Source organism: Mesoplodon bidens (genome assembly GCF_964165515.1).
Source record: "Mesoplodon bidens genome assembly, contig: HAP1_SCAFFOLD_92, whole genome shotgun sequence".
Taxonomy (NCBI): Eukaryota; Metazoa; Chordata; class Mammalia; order Artiodactyla; family Ziphiidae; genus Mesoplodon; species Mesoplodon bidens.
In genome coordinates, this window is record NW_027672608.1 from 1,740,716 (window position 1) to 1,767,418 (window position 26,703).

Here is a 26,703-nt window from a genome sequence, read left to right on the forward strand (position 1 = left end):
TTGAGACTTTGACAAAAAGAAGTCTTTTCCTTTCTTTAATATGGAAAAGAAAAGACTCTCAATTCTTATTTACCTTCTCCTACACCCACCCCGCCCCCCCAACTTTGGTCTTTCCTCAGCCAAAAATACGAGAGAGACTATAAGGGATTGTTTTGGTCTTTGTGGAGATACAATTTTCAGCTAGCATTGCCACCTAAGTCATTTAAGTGCCAATTACTGAAGCAGAAAAATAGTTTCAACTGCTCGATTTTCATTACTGGGAAAAAGCACAACTTATTACAATAAGGGTGACCTGACAAAATCAATACAGAATGCAGTTCAAAATCATTCAATACGAGACATATCCAGTATACACAGGATACCTGGCAACCCTGAGTCAGCTTAGCCTTCTCATTCACCAACCTCATCTCTTTGCTTGTGAACACCATGACTTGTTTCTAATCCATTATCTTGTCTCCTGTTCTCCATATATGCTATCCCTGCTTGAGTTTGGACTCTCATTCACCTATCACTTGAATTACCATAGCCCAGATTTCTAGGCATCAGTCTATACAGCTTTAATACATACTAAATTCACCCTCTATACATCGTTGCCAGAACAATGTTCCTTGCTTAACATTTTTAACTGACTCCATCAATTTCAGGATAAAATCCAAACTACTTTTCATGGCAAATAGGCCCTTTGTTATCTGGCCTCTGCCTTCTACTCAGACTTTAACATCTGCCATTCTCCTGCTCATTAGTTCTATACTTGAGTTTCCATAAAGGTGTCATGGTATTACTCACCTCTACCTCTCCTATTTGGAATGCTTATCTCATCCTCTGGAGAGTTCTTATTATTCTTTCAAAACCTGGCTCAGGCATCATTGCCTCTGGAAAGCTTTCTCTGATGTCACCAGGTTTCCTTGGTTACATTCAATCTCTCCTTCATCATGTCCACATCTCTACAACTTTCTTGCACTGCAACATATTGTCACAACCTATCTATCTGCCTGTTAAAACAACCACACTTACATACAGTGACATAATAATTTGCTTTACTCATCTGATAGTCCTCCATCCCCTTTCCTCCATTCATGGCTTCTTGAAGGCCTGTGACTTTTTTCTTAAAATTCCCAGTGTGCAGTCCCAAAGCTGGGACTCAAGCAACCAACCAACCAAACTACTGAGTTGCTTATAAATTACTCCTTTTGTTTTCTTAAAATTGTTTGACACTAGAGAACACCAAGTAGGAAAAACATACTCTTTATTTCATGAAGTGATTGATGTACCTTTCAATATTTTGGCACATATGCTAGATTCATTAAACTACTTTTGACAGCCCCTTCTGCTGTGAATTTAGAATATATGTTATTAAATATATATGTATAATATATATTAAATATAATTTAATAGCTTTAAACTTGAAAATTGCTTATTTTTCCATTTAATATACTTAAGATGACAGCTCACAGTATATAGCATGTATAATTTCATAATAAATGACTTCAGAGAAAAAAATAATTCTGAGAACAGAATTAAAAATTGTGTAGAAAATTTCCAATTCACAGCAATTACTAGAACAAAGGAAGAGAACAGACTTTTATTTCTACTTTTAAATGAAATCCAGACACAAAGTATGACATCAAGTCACGAAAAGGACAAACCCCAGAAAGTCAGAGGTAGTTTACAATTCATTTTTAACTTTCATTTGGTCCTTTTCTCTAAAAATGTATAATTTCTTTGACGACATCTTTTATATACTATTACAATGTCAGTTATTTTTTAAAAAGTATTAAGTTTACAGTTTAACAGGAAATCCAGTGCACACTTCCCCTCATCACCCAGATGTTTACAACAATGACATATGATATGCAGCATGCGATGCTGTAGAGAAAACAATTACTTTACAAATGCCCAAAGTCAATGTCTCCAGTCAGGAATTCTTCATTTTAGGTTATTATAAAGTGTCTGATAGGACTGAACAATTTCCACTTTTCTCATTATCTATTACATAGGTTTATCCTTGGAATTTATTATTTGATGACTAAATCGTAGAATGGCTTTTCATATCCATTACATTTATTACATCACTTTCATGTATTCTGATGAGCTTTGCTTTCAGAATGTCACACATGCAAACCTACTTTCTAGGGGTTCTCTTCAATATGAATTGTATGATGATTAGTAAGAGATGACCTGTGATTGAAAAGTTTCCCACATGTATTACATTCATAGGGTTTCTCTCCAGTATGAATTCTCTGATGGGCAATACGTGATGAGCTTTGTCTAAAAGTTTTCCCACATGTATTACATTTGAAGGGTTTCTCTCCTGTATGAATCCTTCGATGTTGAATAAGAGCTGATCTTTGGCCAAAAGATATCCCACATTCTTCACATCGATATGGTTTCTCTCCTGTGTGAATTATCTGATGATTACTAAGGGATGAGTTACACCTGAATGTTTTCCCACACTCATTACATTTATAGGGTCTTTCTCCAGTATGCATTCTCTGATGTTGAATGAGAGCTGAACTTTGAAGGCTTTCCCACACACTTTACATTTACATGGTTTCTCTCCAGTATGAATTCTTTCATGAATAATAAGTGTTGAGTGGGAACTTAAGGCTTTACCACATTCATTACAATTATAAAACTTCTCACCAGTATGAATTATTCGGTGTCTGTTAAGTCGTGAAATAGAAGTGAAACCTTTTCCACATTCATTACATCTATAATGCTTTTCTCCAGTGTGAATTCTTTCATGTTGAATAAGAGATGCACTCTGACTGAAGGCTCTCCCACATTCACTACATTTAAAAGGTTTCTCTCCTGTGTGTATACTCTGATGATAACAAAGGGATGAACTAGACTTAAAGGTATTGCCACATTCATTACATAAATAGGACTTCTTTCTGGAATTCATTCTCTGACATCCAGGAAGGGATGTGTTGCAACTAGATGCCTTCCTACCTGGATTATATTTATAGAGGTTTTCTCCAGCATGGATTTTTTGATGTATAAAAAGGCCTGACCTTCTGCTGAAGGATTTACCGCATTCTTTACATCTATAGGATTTCTCCACAGTGTGTGTTCTTAGGTGTTTATAAAGGGATGTACTGAGAGTGAAGGCTTTCCCACATTCTTTACATATACATGGTTTCTCTCCAGTATGAGTTATTTGATGTTGAATAAGAGCTGAACTTTCGTTAAAGGCTTTTGAACAGTCTTTACATTTAAACAATTTCTCTCCACTATGGTTTTTCTCATGTTTACGAAGGGATGAAGTATTAGTGAAGGTTTTCTCACACATACTACATTTATAACGTTTCCTGGCTGTGTTGATTTTTTGTTGATTAAATAAATTGGAATTCTGTTTGAAGCTGTTTCCTTGTATTTCACATTTTGGTGGGTTTTTTTCTCTGGGAACCATCTGTTGCCTAACAAGGACTGACTTTGGGCTGAAGTTTTGGCCAAATTCAGAATTTTTATGTTTTCTTTCTACAGTGAGGATTTTTTTGTGAGCGACTGAAACTATCTGAACACTTTCTTTTTTCTTCTGCTTTTTCTCTAATCTGTCTTCATATTTGCAGGGGTTTTCTAATTTGAAGTCCCAGGGTCCACTCCTTTTGGATCTTTTCATTATCAGCTCCTGAAATGAAGAACCTTGTGTTTCAGTTGACTTTTTGGTTTTATAACTGTTCTTCCATCCTGGAAGGGAAAGAAAAAACTGAAGATGTTCCATGTGATACAGCATTTGGCTACTGAGACTAATGTATAGACTGAATAATGATGGTATTTAAATAAGGTCTTGGTATATGGCCAAAAACAGTAAGAAGAAAAACTTAGGAGATTTAAGCAGTACAGAGAAACAATCAACAGGAGTTGAGAACAACAGGGTGGAGAAAAGATTAAACAACACATTTAAAGAGGGTGAGTGTAAGAGTGATCAGAAGAATTGGCTAATGGAAAATGGAGAAGAGGGATTCAAAGGGGAGCCATGAATTGGAAAAGGCAGCCTGGGATCAGAGTCCAAAGCCTATGATAGAATCCTAAATTATCTTCATGACATTTTTCTTCTTTGTGTAATCATTCCTAACCTGGAAAGTCTTCATCCCTTTTCCCTCATGCCAAATTCCTTTGTATCCTTCAGATTCAGTTCAAAAGTTAGCTCTGAGCCCCTTCTTGACTGTGAGTTTCCATAGAGCATTCCTGTTATTATAGGCACTCACCACAGTGTTAAAAATATATATCTATATATTCTATATATGTAATTATATATATCTATATCTAAATATTTTTCACTTTCCTTTTCTACCCTAATGTTCTCTGCAAGCAGATTAGCATGCCCTATTCACCTACAGATCCTCCTAATGGCATCTGAACTATACACAAAATGTTTGTTTTGTTAACCTTCCTTAATAACTTATATATACCTAATTTGAACAATGTCAAATAATCTCAATTATTTATATATTAATTTCATACACACACACACACACACATACACACACACACACACAGGGGATTCAAGACTTGCATGAGAAGTTGCCTTCCAGGACAGTACATTATACAAGCAGTGGGAGGGTTTCAGAGCCAGTTCAAACAGGAAGTAATTACTGAATTAATCTACAGAGGTGCCAACAGGTAGGCATGAAGCCAAAATTTGCAAGATAAGAAAGCAGCCTTGCTCATTTATCAAGCAGGAGATGCTATGCAAGCAGCACAGAAAAGAGTCAAAGATCAATAAGACAGGAATAAACATAAAAAGGTAAAAAGGGCTAACATGATAAGGTGGTAAAAAACAGAATTAAATTCAATAAATTTTAAAGTTGGGTAAGGACACAATTCATTGAATATTAAATTCTGGTGGGGAATAGGTATACATATATTTTGGCATTTTCTCCTGGGCTAGAGTAACCATTTAAAGGGCTCCTTTGCAACTCACTGTATTTTGAGATTCCTATCTGACATTCACTTTCTCACCTGTTTACAGATTCTATCTGCTTGGTGAACATAATATATTCTGCTTTTCTCTTTTCTTCTACCAGTGTTAACTTCTCAGTTTCCTTCATGAGTAACTTTCTATTTCCACTTTAAAACTGCTTTCCCTAGGGTTTGGGATTTTCCCCCCAACTCTACACACCCTCTCTGACTAATTTTATATGCACCCATCTTTACTATTTTTTTAAGGCACTGATATTTGCCAAGCCGAGCAAGTGAGAATAACACTCATTTTAAAATACATATATAGATAAGTATCAATAAATCACTCATTAAATTAGGAACCACATCTTCTGGAAGAGACCATAATGTGCATTTTGTGTAATAGCTCTTTTTCACTTAGCCAATCACAAAACCTATCTGCTCTCTAATCTTTACTATTTGTTGTAACAGAAAGAGGAGTTCTTTATTTTCTGTTCAACACCTTTCAATTTCCTTTTCCATCTAAGTCTTGCTTAAGTGATCCAAATTTCAATAACATTATTTGGGCACAAGTGTGGGAGGCAGTGGTAAAAATGGAGTACTTTCATCAGTCATTGGTTCTAGGTTACTACACGAGCTGGGAAGAAGATAGCAAGATTCCAAAATTTTGGATTGTAGTTTATAAGGCAAAGTTAGAGACCCTGCCTTAGGTCTGTATGTAAAGACTGCAGTTTTACAACCAACAACTTTACTAGAGCCCTGAGCACTGGGCTCGGGTACCTAAATGGTACTCTGTTTCTCATGCTTTACTGTTCCACCATAGACTCCTAACAAGTCTCCCCACCTCAAATCTTGCTGTCAATTCAGTCTCCACACTGTAGCCACAGTAATCTAAAATCCACATCTTACCATGTTGCAAACTTCTGTAAGATCCTCCAACTTATCTTCAATGATTTGTATATAAGTAAGGTCCAGAGTACTTAACATGGTCAACAAGGTGTTTCATGATCTGATCTTCATTCACCTTGGTACTCATCTCCCTCCCCTGGTTTCTTACCATGTATGCTGAACTACATGCAGTTTCTGGAGCACTACATGTTTTTTTCTTATTTTGTTATCTTTGCATATGCTGGAGACATCCTTTCCATTCACAAATATTTATTAACTGCCTACTATGGACCAGGTAATGATCCACAACTGCTGAGCCTGTGCACCTGGAGCCCGTGCTCTGCAACAAGGGAAGCCATCACAATGAGAAGTCCACACACCGCAACAAAGAACCCACGCTTGCTGCAACTAGAGAAAGCCCGTGCGCAGCAATGAAGACTCAACGCAGCCAAAAAAGCAAAAAAAGCTGAAGAACTGAAAAAATCACTTAGGCATTGTAATACTAGAGGGCAAGAAAAGGAAGAAAAGCAGAAGAATATGGTGGTCCAGAAGCCAAAGGAAGAAAGTACTCCAGTGAGGAGGCAATGATCAACTTTGTTAAACAATTTAAGAATTAAAAACTTAACTCTGATTGTGCCAAGATGGAGACTGTTTGTGATTTAATAACTGCTTTTCATGGAATAGTAAGGAAGAAAGCCCTAGTGGAGTGCACAGAAGAAACAATGGGAGGTGAGAACATGGAGACATCAAGTATAGAAATGCTTTTGAAAAGTTCTGTTTAAAGGAGAATAGAGAAACAGGACATGGGGAGTTTTTATTTTTTAATGGAAGTAATTATAGCTACAAGGGTCCATACCAATACTGGGAAACTCACCTCGACTCTACTTCAAGTGCCAATGCCTTAGTCCAGAATGGGACTAATAACTTAAAACAGTCATGTTTCCCAATGAAGGGGACATGAGTCCTGGATTATGGACATCCTAACTGTTCTTTATGGTCTGCTTAAAGTTTTCTGTAGGTCTAAGATGTGTCTCCTGAAGCGCAGTTCAACTTTTGCTCTCTCCCAGAATCAAGCCTGGGCCTGAGCTAACTCATGAACAAGGTTATGACTTAGGTCAGAAGTTTAGAGTACAGGTGATTTTGCCAATGACCACCGCCCTGACTAGTTCCTGTCATTAGGTCTAGTTTCTCCTCCCTTGGTGCTTATGAATCTCTGTGAGTCTCTCTTCAACCTTCTCTCCCTAGATGATTTCATCCACTCCCACACCTCCTATCTGAATGACTATCCTGAGCCTCAAAACACTTTACAGAGGTATTTCCAGCTGCCTGCTAGACTCTTCATTTGAGTATTTTTCTTCAAATTCAGCTTGTCCAAATCCGAATCCAGTGCATTCCTTTCAAACTCTTTTTGTGTTTCCAAGTTCTGAATTATATCATAACTTCTTCAGCTCCTTTGCAATGAATTCTTAGTTTCATCTCAGAAGCTTCTCTCCCCTGCATTCCAAGTCTAGTCAGTCATCAAATTCCCTTGAATCTCTTCACTAAGATGTCTCTAACAACCATCATTAATACATCCAAGTTCAGGATCTCCTTACTCAATAGTGACTATTGCTATTGACCTTCAAGTTGATCCTCTGACCTGTTTCTCACCTTTCTAGTATTACTTCCCACTGAACTTAACCTTCTTACTATATAGAACTCCTCTTATTATTTCAAAAAGCACTGACTGCTCCTTATTTAATTCATTCATCAAATACTTAAAAAGCACCTACAACATGTCAGGCTCTATCTTAGGCATGTGATCCACAAGACATTCCAGATCTGGTAATGAAAAGAAACAGTTAACTTCTTTAAGGAGCTCCCAGTTTGGCATTAGAGACAAAAAAGGAGAAGTGTGGTCATTTATACAACAAAAACACAAGACAGAAATGGATGAAAATGTGAGCTTACAACAACATCCAAACTACCCTCAGACAGTAGCAAGTACAAGCTGGGAAGGCGTACTAGTGGTGGCCAGAATTTGGGGGAAGAAATGTCTAAAATGGGATTTTAAAGGATTAGCCATAGATTAGATGGAGGGATAGTGTGAGGGCTAAAGGCAGCATCAAAATCTTTGAACCCAAGCCAACTTTCCAGACCTATATCCTTCCCACCTTATCCTACAGGTGGTCAGATTCAAAATTATTCCTATAAAAATGTCACATGCATTTGCAGTCTCATAAGGTTTTCTAGAGTCAGAGAATTGAGGGAGCTATATGCTGAGAATTACACACAACACCACGATGGGGGCAGAACTACACATCTGTAAATGTATTCCAGAATGCCTGTGTTGGTGAAAAAGAGAAATGCTGTTTTAGAAATTCTGTTGTTGGTAATTCTGATTTTTAACGCTTTTTATTATGGAAGATGTTCAGCATGTACAAAAGTAGAGTGAATTGTACAATGAATTGCCAAGCCAGCATCAACAATCACTAATGCTGTTTCATCTATTACCTTATTATGGGTTGAATTGCATCACCCAAAAAAGATATGTTGAAGTCCTAATTTCCAATAACTCAGAATATAACCTTATTTGGTACGGTTAAGTAACTTTGCAGATTCAATCAAGTTGAGATGAGGTGATTAGGGTAGGTTCTAATATGACTGGTGTCTTTATAAAAGGGAAATTTGGACACAGGCAAGCACAGAAAGACCATGTCAAGATACCCCAGGGGAACACCAAGTGACAAGAGAAGCAGAGACTGGAGTGATGCAGCTGCAAGCCAAGGAACAAGGACCACTGGCCACATCCAGAAGGTAGGGAGAGGCAAGGAAGGATTCTACCTGGAGTTTCAGAGGGAGCATGGTCCCACAAAACTGTGAGACAATAAATTTCTGTTGTTTAAAGCCACACAGTTTGTGGCACTTTGTTGGAGCAGGTGAGAAAATTAATACAACTCCCTTACATCTCTTTCATTAGCATATGCTCAAGTACACTAACTCCGTATTATATCATTTCATCAATAATACTTCAGACACATTTCTCAAAGATAAGAACTCTATTTGTAAACATAACCACATATTTTTATTATAACCACCAAAATCAACATTATTGTTTGAAGTTATTTTTGCCTGTAAGGCATTAATTACATGTTCTTCACCCAATTCCAATGTGGTGGTGGGGGGGCGGTTTCCACATCAATAATAAGCAATTCTTGGATACCAACTGGGTGTCCTCAATTCAGCTCAACTCTGACATTATCTACCTGGAGATAGCATCATATCCCACAGGATAAGCGTTCAGTCCTACAAGACTGCCCCCTGCCTCCCTCAGACACCAGTCACAAACCCAGGTTATCATCTGTACTTCTGACCAACTGGCTATAAATCAGAGGTTCCCACGACCCCCTTCTTACGTTTGGTTAATTTGCTACAGTGGCTCATGGAACTCAGAGAAACATTCTGCTTACTAGATCACCAGGTAATTATAAGAGGATATAACTTGGGAACAGATGGAAGAGATGCACAGGTCAATGTATGGGGAAAGGGCATGGAATTTCTAAGCCCTCTCTAACTACACCACTCTCCCCAGATCTCCACATATTCATCAACCCAGAAGCTTTCTGAATCTGTCCTTTTGGGTTTCTATGGAGGCGCCATTATAAAGGCATGATTGATTAAATCATTGGCCACTGGCAACTAATTCAACCTCCAGTCCCCCTCCCCTCCCTGGAGGTCAACTTTCAAACCTCTAATCACATGATTGGTCCTGGCAACCAGGCCCCATCCTAAGATAGGGTCCAAAAGAAACCTCATTAACATAACAAAGACACCGTTGTGGCTCTCATCACCTACGAATTCCCAGGGTTTTAGGAGCTCTGTACCAAATATATATGTCTTATTATAAACCATAATATTTATATAAATCACTAAGGATCTTTATTCAAGCTGCTGTGATTTAAAAGCATTTGAGATTATTTTTCTCTGTGACTAAGCCAACAACCTGAAACACAATTAGGGTCATTTGTTTCATTTTGCTTTCAATATTTATGGAACACTTTTTCATTTTTGTTTAATCTTGTTTTATAATTTATAATTTTTTTATTTTTTTGCGGTACTTGGGCCTCTCACTGTTGTGACCTCTCCCGCTGTGGAGCACAGGCTCTGGACACGCAGGCTCAGTGGCCATGGCTCACGGCCCAGCCGCTCTGCGGCATGTGGTATCTTCCCGGACCGGGGCACGAACCCCTGCATCGGCAGGCGCACTCTCAACCACTGCGCCACCAGGGAAGCCCTATAAAACATTTTTATGGTTCCAAAGTCAACATTATAAAAACAAGATACCTAAAAAAATTCTACATTCTATCCTTGTTCTCTCAATACTTTTTCTTTTCCTTCCTTCACCTTATAGGTAACCATTTTTATAGATCTGCTTTTATCATTTTTTTATTTGGCTTCTCTATTTTTTTTAATATAAGCAAATATACACTTTTTCTTTTTTGGTATCTCCTCCTTCCTTTGATAAAACTCCTACTCTCACTGTTCTGTTCTGCACTTTCCCCTACTTAGTAATATTATCACCCCACAGTGGAATTTACAGAATTCTTCCTCATTCTTATTTACAGTGAGAATTCCACCATGAGAATGTCCCTCAGCTTATTCAACCAGATTCCTTTGATGGACAGTTGGATTAACTCTAACTGTAATACACCAGGACATCATATGGGTACACGATAAAGGTACAGCTTTAAACCAATATCCATATTGCTAATTAGAAACCATAGCATTTATAAAATTCTAGCCCAAACTGGACCCAATGGGCTAACATTATCCAAAGCCACATACAACCAAAATCACCTCTTCTGCCAGCCAAGAAGAGAGCTAGCTGAAGGCCGTAGAACTACTCCTTAGAATGAGGAAGCTCTTTATGTACTGACATGGAAAGAGTTTCAATATATATCAAGAGAAAGGGGCAGAATAATGTGTGCTGTATAATATAATTTGAGTGGACAGAGAAAAACAAGAAATATTTGTTTATATTTGCATGCAAGAGCTCTCCAGCTACTGCCTCCTTGTCACATCTCACCTTGTCGTATCCCACACATATTCATCTCCTCCTGCTCACTCACCCCTCATGGGCTCCATTCTGGCTTCTGTCCTTACCATTACTCTAAGGCAACCATGACCTTCATGTGACAAAGCCAAGATGCTCTCTTCAGTCCCCACCTAACTTACCTCTCAGCAGCATCTGATAGTGACCCCTCATTTTCCTTCAGATGCTCACTACCTAAGCTACAGTGACCCTGAACTTAACTCCAAATTCTTCTCATGTTCCACCAGCTTCAATCTCCTTTGTGTGCTCATTTTCCTCTACCTGATCTTTAATCCTTGGAGTTCCATAGGTTTGAGTGCTAGGCCCCTGATTCTTTTCACTCTGTACACTTTCCACAGGCCAGCTTCAACTATAAACATACTCTAGGCAAGACTTCTCTACTCTCCATACCTAATTATACAAAATCCAGCTTAAAACAGCAACTTGAGTGTCTCAAAGACAGCTCAACTGAATTTATGATTATTTCCTCCCCCCAACCTGTACAACCTTTTTGTCTGTAATTGGCACCAGTTCTGAATCAAAACTTTAAAAGGCATCCTTCACACCTCTCCCTCCGCTAATCAATTACCAAGACTTGTTTATTCTGCCATCTAAATATGTCTCAAGTTCATCTACTTTTCCCTACCTCTACTGATACCATCCTTTATGAGACTTGACTTCAATGACACTAGACTCCCGAGTTTCCTTCTAGAGTACACCTTATCCTTGTCTTCCCTATGGGTTCATTTCTCTCTGCCTAGCCATGAAATGCCAGAGTTCCTCAAGATTGAGTCCTAGGCTCTTTCTTGCTCTTGCTGTACTCTGAATCCACTCCACAGGCTAACTCAAACTCAGCCACTGTTTCAATTATCTTTAGTGACAGGGTCTCCCAAATTTACATTTAATGCCCAGGGTACATTATAAGGTGTGAAACTCCAAATCAAACAGGCTATTTGACATCTCCACTTGAATAACTGGGTCAACCAAAGACAATTTAAGTCATCCAAAACCATATTTATACCATCCCCCAAATCTGATCTCCTAGCACCACTATCTCAGTGAATGATATCACTGTCCATCCCAGAACAAACCACAAAACAACCACGCATCCTTGACAACTCCATCTCCTCTATCTTCCATATCTAAACCATCTCCAAGTCCTGTTGCTTTTATCTGCCAAATATCTCTGCAACTGGTTCCCTTTTTTCTGTCTCCATCACGACTACCTAACCAAGTCATTCATACATTCACTAACTGGAAGCTGACTCTGACCAGACACTATTTTAGGTACTGGGGACATGGGAACAAATGAAACAGACAACCCAGCATGGGGGAATTTACAATCCAGAGGAAGAGCTGATAATAAATAAATATGTACTATTTTGCAGTAATAAGTACTCTGAGAGAAAATGAAGCATGGTGAGGGGATAAAGAATGTGGAGGACAAAGGACCTGTGTCCTGTGGAGGACAAAGAACAAAGGATGAGCTGTGTCTAACTGACAAAGTGCCATCTGAGCAGAAACCTGTATAGTGTGAGGAAGTGAGTCAAGTGGGCTCCTGGCCGTCAGGAAGAAGAATGGTCCAGGAAAGGAAAAAGCAAGTGCAGAGGCCCTGAGGTGGGAGCCTGCTTGGCCTTCCTGATGAACTACAAGGAGGCCAGGGTGATTAGAGTTCTCCAATGAAGGGCAGAGAGGAAGGAGGTGAAGGCGAAGAGGTAGCTGGGGCCAGACCACAAAGGCCTCTGAGGGCCACGCTGGGGGCTTTGGATTGTGTTCTATGTGATAGAAGCCACTAGAGGTTTTGAGCATGCGAGTGAGATGACCTGATCTATCTTTTAAATAGACCATTCTGGCAGCTACAAGGACAGTAGATGTTGGTGGCAGGAGAGGACCGCAGGGGATGAGAACAAGACTAAATCAAACATAGTAAACAGGGCTACAGAGCATTTGGGCTCAACTTTCACCTTGTAAGAAATTCACTCCTTAAAATCACTGCATGTTATTTCATTAGGCTGCCGCTATAACCCCTATAGCACCTTTCTGCAAATTAGAAAAAGACCCCTACTCTCTGTGCAGATGAAGCCCCAGCAAGTCTCGGTGAGTGGAAGGCAGTCCACAAGCAACCCCTTAGCTGACCACCCTTCCAGGTTCAGTCTGCCCTGAATTCTTGCATAAATATAACAAAGGAAGAGAAAAAGACAAAGAAAGAAAAACACCTTTTCATTGGGGGTAACTGTTTACCTAGATCATCCCTGGATTTTAAATTTTTTTAATAAAAGAATATTTTCATGTTAGGAGTAAATCAAACTCATGAGACTTTCAAGTTGATTGAATCACATTATTCTTATTTTATATATATATATAACTTATATACATAATATGCCAGAATAGTGATTAGACTTTGGACTCATTTCTTAAGTAACAGATTCAGATGAGACGTGTACCCTTTGAGCCATTTCCTCCCATCTCTCAACATGAAACATACAGATCCAGGGATGACAGTTTGTTTTCCCTTTTTGTCTTGTTTTTCCTATTTGTGAGTAGTTTTGAAGTGAAAATTATATTTTAAAAATACACTTGGAGGCAATTAGAGGTTCTAGGAGTCCTACCCTGGAAGCATAAGCTTTTCTGTCACCGGCTGTTCAAAGGGTTGGTTTTTAGTTCTGGTCTAGAGTTAATGATCAAGGTACTTCCAAGAACATCCAGGTCCCTCACCTAAGCTCACAGGGAAGTGAGCTCCCCTTGGAAGGGAAACTGTTCCAAGGGCACTTTAGTCCAGGCAAATGGGAGACTTGCCAGGGGTGCAGGAGAGACACAACCACACGCCAGCACACCCAGGACGCCCCATCTGACTGTCTCCTTTGACCAAAGAGAGGAGGTTCATCCCATCAAGAGAAATGCACACACTGCTTGGCTCTGATGGCCTTACTTCCTCCAGACACCCACTCAGAGTTTTCCTTTGGGGACAGTTTCCCAACCCTGAGAAGGACTTGACATCACCACTAGGTGTCTTCAGGGTCTCTCTGGACAGCTTTCGACTCCAGTCATACTTTCTATTCAGTTTAATCCAACTAACACTTCACTCAGGAAGGGGGACTCCTCATGGATCAGAGGCTCCCGAGGCAAATGGAAAGGGAACAATTCTTCCGTCTCTTCCTTTGATCTTCCACGCCATACTCAGTCCACACCTGACGCCCCTCCTAAACTCTCCACTGGTTTCCTGCTGCCTGCGTTCTCTGTTTACTTTGTGGTGGTCTCTAGCAGTTCCCACAAAATTAGAATATTTCTCCCAAGTGACAGTTAAAAGATATAAGGAGAGATAAGTGTGGTTCCCACCTCAAAAGATCTCACATTATACGGGGAAGAACGAGCTCTACTATAGGTGTGGGTGCTTTAGGGATCGAGACAGCCTGTCCCACAGCCCTTCTGCTGGGCCCGCATTGTGAGGGGTCATCAGTGACCCGTCTGGACCCGACAGCAACCTCAGACAAGTCCTACTACGTCTATGGCAGGTGGCTCCACATTGGTTGCAGGCTGATCCTTGCAGAATATAAACCTGGGCTCGTGGCCAGGGTACTTCAACTCCTCAGAGGCTATGCCTGGCTCTCAGGTCCCGGCCCCCTCTCCCTGCTCCCGTCTCCACATGCCGGCTTCCTTTGTCTGGACTCTCGGACATGCTCTTCCTGTGCCTGAACGCTTCTCACAATGTGGGATCCGGCCCTTCCTTGGGAAGCCTTGCCCACAGCACCCCTCCTGTTCCACGTTCTCACAGCACCTGCAGCTCTTCCCCCAAGGTCCTCACCGGAGGCTGTCATTCCACAGCCCTGTGTGCGATTAGCCTCCCCCTCCACTGAGCTCCACCAGGGCAGGACCTGCATCCTTCTGTCCAAGGTTGCACTGCTGTTTATCACGGGACAGGAAAGCAGTGAGCGAGGCTTAGAACCTGCTCCCCCATAGCCCTGGCCTCCCCAGGTCAACAGCTCTCAGACCTCAACTTCCATGACAGCCGAATCTGCCCGTTTTCTCCTCTGGTGACTTCTTCTCAGGCTCAGCCACAGATTCTTCCTTCTTAACCCACCTCATAAACACTGAGGTTTCCTGGGACTCTGTCCTCTCCTCCGTTCCCTCATCTGCTCAGCTCAAGGCTTCAAATGCCACCTTTGCACTGATGGCTCCCTGACATCCCTGTTGAGTTCTGACCCTGTTTACCTTCTACAGCTGTCCACTGGTGACCTCTACCCATATTTCACTAACATTTCAAATGAAACCCATCCCACACCGAACCTGTCCTATACCCTTAATAAAGGGACCTCTCCTCTTTCCTGAACTCACTGCACATGCCTTCCTCCAGGTAATGTCTTGCCTACATTATGGAATAATCTCCAGAAGGTTCCCACCTCTTCTTTTTCCTCACTTCAAATCTAGGACCAACAGTGTTTCCAAAGTAACCATTCTTATTTAATTGAAACTGTGTAATAAGGACTCATGAATATATTCTCTGTGAAAATTTTAATAACATTGCATGTAACTAAAGTCCCCTTTCATCAATGCCCATTCTCAGTCCCAATCCAAATGTAACTAGTTACCAGCTTAGGTGTTCCCCGATCTTTCTCTCGGCACTTACACGCACATAATGCATATAGACAAACACCCATGTAATTTTCTTTACACATAAATGGCGATATGTCATAATAATGCACTGAAACTTGCTTTAGTCCTTCACGTAGCTTGGAGCTCCGCCCACACCAGTGCTGCTGCTTTCTGACTGTGGTGTTGTGTGCCAGTGTAGGGACCTACCTCAGCTTCTTTAGCCTTTACTGAAGTACGTTTAAAGTATCTCAGACTCAGACTATTTTTTCTAAAATATCAACCATACAACTCTTCTGCTTGAAACTCTTGAATTATCTCCAGTCAACCATGGACAGTTCCCATCCCTAAGAACTGTACCAAGGCACTTCATAGTGTGGTCCCCACCTGGCTCTCTAATCTCATTTCCTTCCTCATCTCTTTCTTTTCCCATATACCCTGAGCTTCAGTCTGAATGAATTATCTGCAGTTCCTTAAATGCACTAAGTTTGCTGAATGAAAGCATGACAATGTAGCCCTCCTCTGAAACAACAGGAAATAACAAGAGAAAAGATCCTGAGAGATTCACTTGTGCAGTAATTATCAGAGAAGAAGAGGAAGCTTGTGACTCGGGGCCTTAGCATCCCTTCTCCAAAACTTCTTGAGGACTGAGAACGTGCAGAAAATTCCCTGACCAACATCTCCGTGTTGCACATGCACTCATTTACCAGACTGCTGCCTGCAGACATTCCCCACCCACTCACCTAGAGAGCAGCCTCCAGGGCTTTCTTTCTCTACCTTCCAGGGATCTTCTCCTTGCTGCAACAGGGAGATCACCTCGGATTTGGAATATGGGAGTCCTGCTCATAGACCAAAAAGAAGAAAAAAAAAGAAAAAGAAAAAAAAGACTTGATTTTGCCTTGACACAAAGAGGTATCTGAGATCTGAGCGGAAAACTCTAAGGATGATACAGAGAACTTCTGTGGGATTCTCCAGTTGTGCCCCCACAATGTGAGGGGTGTGTTAGGGTAAAAGCAAGGGGCAATGTAACATTTAGTTATATGTTAGTGAAGTATGATAAACATGCAGACTTGATTAACAGGGTGCTAATAGCTTTCTATACAAGAGGGAATATGTATATACTGTTAAATGTATGTTAAATGTACAGATTAAATTAATATTTGTAACAGGTATCTGTGGAAAGGATTATGTACCAAGTAGCTTGTTTAAAATGAGAAAACACTATCTGACTCCCTTTGAAAGATGGCAGCAGTCAGCAAACTATGGGTCATAGGCCAAATCTAGGCCACTGTCTGTTTATGCATGGCCCTTGAGCAAAGAATGGTTCAAAAAAAAAGAGAAAAGGAATATGTTACAGAGACTATATGTGGCCCACAAAGCTGAAAATATTTACTCCCTGGCCCTTTACAGAAAATGTTTGCTGACCCCTGTAAAAGAGAATTGAAAAAAGCCAGTGTTGGGTCAAAGAAAAAGGTTGAGGGATGCTCTCTGTTAAGAGATGAGCAAACACATCATAGTTCAGTCATAGTGGGAAAATGTTGCCTGCAGTGAGGGAATTTCTAATGTGCAGCTCTGTAGATTGTCCCATCCATGGGGCAATTCCATACCTACGAGGGAGAAAAAGGTTTTCAGGTTTATTTATGGAGATCCAGTTTGCACAGTGCTAAGGCAAAACTCAGCTAAAGTTTTTAATGACCCAGGACTTTTACCCAGGAAATCAGATGCTGAGGTATCCCAATTTCTGAACTCTGTATCTACAGGGAAAATTTCCTTACCCAATGAGACAAGGTTACTATAGTTCTCCAGCATCACATCTTGGTACAAGTTTCTCTGAGAAGGAGCCAGCTTTCTCCACTCATCCCGTGTAAAGAACACAGCCACATCTTCAAACGTCACTGACACCTGTAGAGACAAGCATCTCAGCTCACCCAGGACTACCCATCACACAGGGTGAAAAAGGCGGCAGTGGGGAGTAGACGGGCTACCATGAAATGCTTCTATATTATTCTAGGTTCTGAAGGTTCCAGGTCATTTGCTTAATGAACAACTGACCAATGACAAATAGATACTGAGTAGCAGGAAGTATGAACCAGGCCCCGAGTTAACTGCTACAAGAGATGGGTGGAGGTATTAAGGCCATTAGTGGGAGTGTTAATTAGAATAATCTTCCTGTTGGCAATTTGATAACATACATTAGAAGCTTTAAAATGTGCATACTCTTTAACTCTCCAATTACTATATTTGTTTGATAATGAACACTGAACAAAAATGCACATGCAAGGACATTTATCATGGTGTTAGTAACAGCAAAGAAATGGAAACAACCTCAATAATCACTGAGGGAGCTAGTTTAAATAACTGAAGGCACTCTGTGCTCCCTAAAGCTTGAGGACAGTAATAATGGAAATTAAAATAGCTATAATTTATTGAATGCTTTTTTTCAGGCTAAGTACTATTCTTAGAGCTTTATATTAACCTTTAGTGTATATCTTTATTTTATCTTCACAACAACCCTATGAAGAAGGTACTATTATTGTGTCCATTTTACACAAGAGAAAACAAAGAGAAATTTATCCAAGTCACACAGCTGGTATGAAGGGAAAACTCACTCCTCCTGCATGTCTCCGCTACTCTTAATACAACACTACTTCACTTCTGACACCAGATGTGGGGGGTTTTCCACACACCAAGCAATTGTGGGACATCAGCTGGGTGTCCTACAATTAAACTCAATTCTGACACCTGAAGATAGTGTCAGATTCCCACAAGACTGGCCCCCTTTCAATGTCAATCACAAGTCCAGGTTGTTACCTGTGCTGCTGACTGACTGGCTATAAATTGGAGGTTTCTACAACCCTCTCCTCAGGTTTGATTAATTTGCCAGAGTGGCTCACAGAACTCAGGAAAACATTTACTTACTAGATTACGGGTTTATGATAAAAGAAGATATAGGAACTGGCAGGTGAAAGAGCGGCACAGGGAAGGGGTGCACAGCTTCCATGCTCTCTCAGGATTCACCATTCTCTCTGACTCTCTACATGTTCACCAACCTGGAAGAACTCTGAACCCTTCTGGGTTTCTATGGAGGTTCATTACATAGGCATGATTGATTAAATCACTGACCATTGGCGACTGATTCAGCTTTCATCTCTTAGGGTGGTGACAGATGGATAAGAGGGGTTATTGGGGGGCAGGACTGAAAATTCCAACACTTTAATCAAGGTTGGTTCCCCTGGCAATTAGCCCGCATCCTTCGGTGGGGTACAAAAGTAACCTCATTAACATAAACTCTGGTGTGGATACAAAACACACCCATTGTGCCTTCATGGCTCTGAAGTAATTTCAGGGATAAAAAGCACATATTACTAACCACTTAGGAAATCACAAGGGTTTTGGAAATTATGTGCCAGGAACAGGGACAAAGACCAAATATATATTTCGTATTATAAATCACAATATCACAGCTGGTCAGTGGTAGAGGTAGAATTCCAATCCAAGGAACTGCCTCTCAACGCCTATCTCATAGGGTTAAGTAATAAATGATAATCCATACAATGGAGGTAAAGAGTAGTGATGGTAGCACAACACTGTGAACGCACTTAATGCCAATATACTCAAAAATGGATAAAGTGGTAAATTTCATCTTATGTATATTTTATCAAAATAAAAAGCTAACATGATAAAATAAAAAATACATACATACATATGTACACATGTACATAAATAAATAATAAATAAATAAAGGTACACAGACAATTATTCTGAGGGCTGCATACCAAAGGTATGACCATGATTATCTCAAGATGTTGGGGTAAGAGTGATTTTACTTTTTTATTCTCTGAGATTTTTAACATTAACATGCAGTGCATGTATAATAAGATAATTTATTGGCACATGGCAGGGAATACAAGAAATGATCTTTGCCCTCAAAAGAATTTACAATCCAACTGGCAGACAAGAAAAACGCATGAAACAATATGAACAAGAAAAGTGTCGCTGGACAGGACCATATACTATTTCCTCGTTCAATCCTCATTTTAGAGATGAGAAACACAAGGTCCAGCGCAGTTAAGACACCAGGTCACATACTTTACCAATGGCAGAGACAAGACGATAACTGAAGTTTTCTTTTAACCCAGCACTTGGTAGGTATATTCTCTCTCTGGTCTTAAACGTCCTGTCACTGAGTTTTACACACAATTCCACATAGTACTGATGTATCGGCAGCAGGTGAGGTTAGGGAGAAATGTCACATAGGACTCACAAGCAGGGATGGAGAAGATTCTGGGTAAGAGAGCAGCCTGGCTCTGTTGGAATGGAATGGGAAGGGCTTAGAAAACAGTAGCCCAAATATGCAGAGGCAGGTCCTAGCCACAGTCTCAGAAGATCAACCACTACCACATTTCATGGGTCCAAAAGATACACAACATCACATTGCAGAGAACTCTGGTCATTTGGGAGCCAGGCCTGCCCTGTGTTCTGAAAGATGTACCAGAGGAAAGGCTGGATGATAACTAACATGAACTTAGAGGCCAGACATACCTGGGTTTGATTTCAGGTTACCTGACTTCGTTGAGCCTCAGTTTCACGTGTAAAATGGGGGTAATAACTTCTGCTTCGCTATGAGAGTGAGAACAAAGGTGAAGCCCTCAGGATATTCCCCAGCAATGTTAACTACTATTGTTAGATGAGGATGAGTAAAGGAAGGACACTGTATAGTCATTTCTATCTACCAACAGTAGAGAGATAGACATCATGAACTAAAATAATATCGTTTAGCTACCACAACCACCACATATTGAACATCTACTATGTGCCCGGCCCTGATAAGAATGCTTTCCATGCACTAACTCCCAGGATCCTCTCATCTACCCTCTGAGGTAGGCCCAGTTGTTGTATTCACTTTACAGGTGAAGAAACTGAGGCACAGAGAGGTAAGAAACTGAGGCACAGAGAGGTGGAGTTTTTTGCCCAAGACCCATTAAGAGCAACAGAGGAGATGGGCACAAACCTGGCCATCTGGCTCAAAAGCCCCACTGAGGAATCACTGTATACACTGCCTCTCCACTACCAATATCCCATGAAACTCTCACTGCTGCTTCCTGAGGAGTCTTCTCTCTGCTCTTGGAGTCAAGAGACCTCTCCATCTACATCCCCACCAGCATGGCTATCCTTTGTTCACACAGTGGCTCACCTGGATGGGGTCCCACCCTCATTCTCACAACATAAAGATGAAAATGGCAGGTCAACATCAGTTTTCAAGAGAGTGACAGAAGCAAGGCACATGATCCAGAAAGTTAAGATGGAGAAAAACTAAAAACTATGGACTGGGAAAAGCCTGGCGAAGGTATCATGAGGATTTCTCAGGGGCGGAAAGAAAAAGAAAAGCATTCTGGCCAAGGGTAGGGAGGGGGACACGACTGAGCAAAGGAGACAGGCCAGAAAGGAACTCTGCCAAGTGCGCATGTTTGTTTGTTCTGACCCCATGTGGTATAAGACATGTGACATCTTACCTATCAATTCAGTAATCATACAGTGAATTGAGATTAATGAATAAAAGAATGTCTATTAGAAAAAAAAAGAGAAACACAGGCCATGGATTGGGGGGTTGGAGGCAAGCATTCCCTATGCAATCCACCATCCACCAGGGTGGACCAACTCTTCCAAGGCAGAAGGACATGGGCTCCAAATCCTGGTGAAGACTGTATTGGGGAGAAAACTTCAGTTTAAGTGTAAAATAACAAAAAAAAACCCATCTATCTCTAAGACCTGAGATGGCAATGAACTCACCTGAGACCTTGCTTCCCTCTGTTCAGTAGCCATGTCCTCTTTCTGGGCAGTTTCACCTTAGGATGGGAGAAGTCTCCAGAAGCCAGATCTGAGAGAAGAAAAAGGGAACCAGGAGGAAGCCCCTTCTGCTTTCCACCCCTCAGAATCAGCAGCTCTGAAACCTTTATACCACTTGAAAATGATGCCAAGTGCCCCCAGAGAAGGAAGTCAGAAGGAACGAGGGCTAGACAGGACCAGAGAGAAGGGCTGGGTCATCCTGGTCCAGGCCCAGCTCTTTCCCTGGCTCAGAGGAAAAGTCCTAGGACTCTATCAGCAGTAGCAGCAACTCCCTGAGCCTCACCGCATGCCAGGCACTACCTATCAATACATCATCGAGTCCCACAGCACAGTTGGCACTGTCAGCACCCCATTTTATAGATCAGGAAACTGAGGGCAGAGTGGGAGCAACTTGTCCCAGTCCACACAGCCAGGGAGGGTGGCACCAGGGTTCCAAGCACCGCGGGCTCCAGAGCACCTGCTCTAACCTCCCTGCGTGCATGTGACAACTTTTCTCCACCTCAAGCATTCCCACCCAATTCCTCCCCCTCCTGTCAAGGAAACAATTGCCAGATTTCTAGAGAAAGCTGCTTTGAAAAGGGAAAACATCAGCTCTCCTATGGCGGGGAGGGGCTGCTGTCTTGAGGAAAGGGCACATTAAACCAAAGACCTGGGTCCAGTCCTGGTTCTGCCACTGGGAGAAGCTGGCGACTCACTTCTCGCGTAAAACAAGCCTGTCACTCGGGAGTGCAGGGGTGATGGTAAGGGGAGGAAATAATTTTCTCACGTTCACTGCCAGCCTGAAACAAATTCAAATGCTGGCAGGCGCTGAGCAGGTAGCGCGCTGGGAACTGGTTGGGAAGAAGCAGGAGGGTGGCTGGGTCCAGCCAATGGGGACGAAGTGCCCGACCTGTCTCGTTCAGGGGCACGTCAGTGGGATGGCTGGGTGCGGCAGGCGAACAGAGCCAGGGGTGCCCGGCTCTCGGCCCGCCGGCGCCCACAAAGACCCGGCTCGCGTCTCTTGGGCCTGTGTCCCATGCCCCGGCGACGGATCCTCCCGAAGCCCGGTCCTCCCTCCCGCATCCTGCCTACCCCCCGCCGCTCACCTCGCCCAGGCATCGGGGGTTCCGCGGGCCGCAGGCTGCAGGCTCCGGAACTGCCACAGCCGGACAGAAGCTTCCGCTGGGGACTCCACGCGGTGCCGCCCTGGCGGACCTCTGGCGGGTAATCAGCTCAAGCCAACGGCCAACGCCCGACGCCCGACGCCCCACGTAACTCCGGGAGGGGCGGGGCAGGGACAGTCGCGAGCCCCTCTGGGAAATGTAGTCCATGCGAGAACAAAAGATTCTGGGAAATGTAGTTCTTCGAGCTTGTCTGCAAGGAGAGCCCTGGCTGAGCCTATCACTTGTCCAGACCCCATTCTGGGTTCGTGGTCGAGCTCCTTGGGCTGCTGGCTCCTGGGTTCCCGGTTCTTCCAGGAGGAAACCGAGGTTCCTACAGGGCAGTCACTTGTAGCTCTGCATCTGCGTAAATGAGAGCAAGGCAAGTAGACAACCGCCAAGAACAAACCTATTTCCCCGTAAGTCTTTCAACAAGAGTGTATGGAGGACTTCCCTGGTGACTAAGTGGTTGAGAATCCGCCTGCCAATGCAAGGAACACGGTTTCTAATCCTGGTCCCAGAAGACCCCACATGCCTTGGAGCAACTAAACCTGTGTTCCAGAACTACTGAGCCTGTGCTTTAGAGCCGGTGAGCCAGAGCTACTGAGCCCATGTGCCACAACTACTGAAGCCTGTGCACCTAGAGCCCATGCTCGGCAAGAAAGAGAAGCCACCTCAATGAGAAGCCCACGAACTTCAACGAAGAGTAGCCCCCCTCACACCACAACTAGAGAAAGCCTGTGAGCAGCAACGAAGACCCAACACAGCCAAAAATAAAGAAAGAAATTTATATTCGAAAAAAAATGTATGGATCACCTGCTATGTGCCAAGCCCCATTGTAAAGGATTTGAAATACCTCAGTGGGCAAAAGAGAGATCATTGCTCTGGAGAAGAGTTTTTGGAGGTGGGGGTGGGGGAAGGAGGTAGAGAGCAGACAATAAGCCATGAATATCATTATATAACATTTTAGGAGATAAGTGTTATGGGAAAAAGTGAAAGAAGAGCAGTGTGGTGGGGATTTGGGGCTCATTTGGGAAAGTGAGTAGGGTGGCTCCTCGCAGGCCTCACTGAGAGAGTTAGAATGGAGGGAAGAGTCAGAGGCAGTGCAGGAGAGGAGGGCCATTTCAGGCACGGAGAAACCAACAAATTTTTATTTTGGTAAAGAAACACATGGCCCATTTAGAAGGTTTGATAAATAAAATAAAGAAAGATGCACTTGATGCCACCACACAAAAATAAATGGTTAACATTTTGGTGAACATCTTTTAGCAGCCCTTTGAACTCCATATTAATCTCTCTGCTAGTCACACCAATCTGTTTTTAACAAAATGGAATATTGCAGATAGCAATTGTAACCTATGTTGGTTACAATTATGTGTGGGTTTTTTCCCCACTTAAGAATATGCCTTGAATATTTGAACTGGCCAATAAATATTATCCGTCAGTAGTGTTTTCAGTGACTTCAGTACAAACCATTGCATTTAAATAAATTCTTTTGTTAAACATATTTAAACTTATTTATTTAAATGTATTTACCTAATATTTTACCCCTACTGTTAGTTATATTTTTTCTAGTTTTTTGCTCCATTAATATCCTTGTAGCTATATCTTTTAAAATTATTTTTATTTATTTATTTATTTATTTATTTATTTTTGGCTGTGTTGGGTCTTTGTTTCTGTACGAGGGCTTTCTCTACTTGCGGTGAGCGGGGACCACTCTTCATTGTGGTGTGCGGGCCTCTCACTATCTCGGCCTCTCTTGTTGCAGAGCACAGGCTCCAGACACACAGGCTCAGTAGTTGTGGCTCAAGGTCCCCGTCGCTCCGTGGCATGTGGGATCCTCCCAGACCAGGGCTCGAACCCGTGTCCCCTGCGTTGGCAGGCAGATTCTCAACCACTGCTCCACCAGGGAAGCTCGAAAATACTTTTATTTTCTTTTTTTTTTGTGGTGCACGGTCCTCTCACTATTGTGGCCTCTCCCGTTGCAGAGCACAGACTCCGGACGCGCAGGCTCAGTGGCCATGGCTCACGGGCCTAGCCACTCTGCGGCATGTGGGATCTTCCCAGACCGGGGCATGAACCCGTGTCCCCTGCATCAGCAGGCGGACTCTCAACCACTGCGCCACCAGGGACACTCGAAAATTACTTTTTAGTTTAAATTCCCTGAAGTTGAATTGCTGGATCAAGGACTGGTAGAATTCTAAGTACATTGCCTAGTTGCCTTCCAGGAAGATTTTACAATTTATATTTCCATAAGCAGTTTCTGACACCCATGCCCCCTCTGGGTTTTTTCTTTTTAACGATTTAAAAAATGCTCTTTTTTTATTTAACAGAGCAAAATTTTTATATTTAATTTGAAATTAAATATAATATCATATTTACTGAACCATGCAGATATATTAATTGCCTGTATATGTACTTTGCCCATTTCCTATTGAAATGTTAAAACTTTTGGTATCATTTTGAAATACTGTATATGCACAATTTTTTAAAGAGAAAAGTGCTTTGTTGTTTATCCTGTCTATGAAAATAATGCATTCATTGTTAAAAAAATTTACACACAGTATATGGAATGAAGAAACATGTTATAAAGAAATAAATCCATCAGAAACATTGGTTACATGTTTATATGCTATTCATATATGCTGTTGTATGTGCATATACACATTTGTGAGTATGAAACAAAAATAGAGTCATATTTCTCATACATTAAAAAATGTGAAATATACATACAGAAAGCCAATTAGAACATATAATCTAGTGTAACACATGATTATAAAGAGATCACCCCTGTAAACATCTATCCAACTTGAGAGGTAGCCCCCTACTAACACTCAGTGCCTTCTTCCTAATCACTAATCAGATACTATCATGACTTTTGAGATAGACCTTTTTGTGCTTTTCTTTATGGTTTTACTACCTACTCATACATCCTTACATAATAGTTTTACTTGTTTTTAACTTTATAAAATAGAGTCATATAGTCATATTTTTTGTGTGCTTTGTTCTCCAAACATTTTGTCAGATTTATCCCCATTATTGCAGGTAGCTTTACTTATTATACTGTCAACGGACATTTGTGTTGTTTCCAAGTTTTATCTTTTAGGAACCGTGATAAAACACATTTAGTAATATGTTATTAGTAGAATCTAGGTGATGGTATATGGGTGTTCACTGTAAAATTCTTTCAACTTTACTTTGTATTTGAAAATTTTCATAATAAAATGTTGAGGAAAACTCCATACCTGGGGTTTGACCCAAAATGGAGTAGCCCCATTCCTCCCATGTCATCCCTTTTACAATTAAATATCCATGGACATAACACAACAAACAAGCACAGGAAGACTGAAATGTGGAAGGAAGAAGGCAAACTGAGAACTTTAGAGCCAGGGAAGGACATGTGGTAAATTCCCTTGTTTTCCTTATCACCTCCTGTATGTCTCAGCTAGGGTGTTGCAGAAGCTTACAAGCCAGAACCAACAACAGACCCAGACAAGAAAAAAACAAAACTCTAAGAAAAGCCTATTTGCCTTAGTTGAAACTGGGGGAAATGGTGGCCTAACACAGAGAACTTTTTTGGTAATACCCACCTTACTGTAACCAAACACCAGTGGGAAACCACCCCCCACTCATCTGAACTGTGGAAGCCAAAGGAAGCAGCATGTTTTTCTCAAATGGAAAGAAAAGGAACTGTCAACCATGAATTCTATATCTGGTGAAAATACAATTCAGGAGTAAAAGGGAAATAAAGACATTCTCAGACAAAGGATAACCAAGAGTATTCATTGCTAGCAGAACTACCCTTAAAGAATAACTAAAGGAAGTATTCTAAACAAAGTAAATGATAACAGAAGAAGGCTTGGAACTGTAGAGAGAGAAAAAAAAGGACATCAGAAGGGATAAAAATAGGGATAACTAAAACAGACTCTCCTAACTATGAGTTTCTTAAAAGGGAAGTGATGGTTGAAGTAAAATGATAGCACGATTGGTGCCCAATGTATACAGAGGAAAGACTTAAGACAATTATATTTTAAAAAGTGGGGAGACAGAGGGACCACAGTGGAATTAAGCTTTCTGTACTTTGCTAAGTTATGTGTGTATGCCTAGAGCAACCACTAAAAAATTATACAAAATGATATACTAAAGAAGACTCTATAAATCAAGGGGGAAGTCTAAAAAATGTTTAAGTAACATACGAGAAGGCCAGAGAAGAGAAGCAGAACAAGAAACATGAAACAGAAAACAAGGTTAAACAAAATCCTTTCT

General features: G+C 41.4%; 1 protein-coding gene across 2 annotated transcripts; it reads right to left on the bottom strand.

Annotated features, from left to right (window-relative positions):
* Window positions 1–1,229: 1,229 nt before the first annotated feature.
* LOC308609922 (uncharacterized protein) lies at window positions 1,230–21,933 on the bottom strand. 2 transcript variants are annotated; one of them, XM_081259201.1, is made up of 4 exons: window positions 21,242–21,933; window positions 17,227–17,353; window positions 16,195–16,290; window positions 1,230–3,690 (listed from the first exon to the last, which is right to left on the bottom strand). In XM_081259201.1, exons 1-4 carry the CDS (start codon window positions 21,272–21,274, stop codon window positions 2,405–2,407), a joined length of 1,542 nt encoding a protein of 513 aa, XP_081115327.1. In that variant the 5' UTR covers window positions 21,275–21,933; the 3' UTR covers window positions 1,230–2,404. The 2 variants fall into 2 exon arrangements, with proteins under 2 accessions (XP_081115327.1, XP_081115328.1); XM_081259202.1 differs by lacking the exon at window positions 16,195–16,290 and having other exon boundaries at window positions 21,242–21,924.
* Between the last annotated feature and the right edge of the window lie 4,770 nt (window positions 21,934–26,703).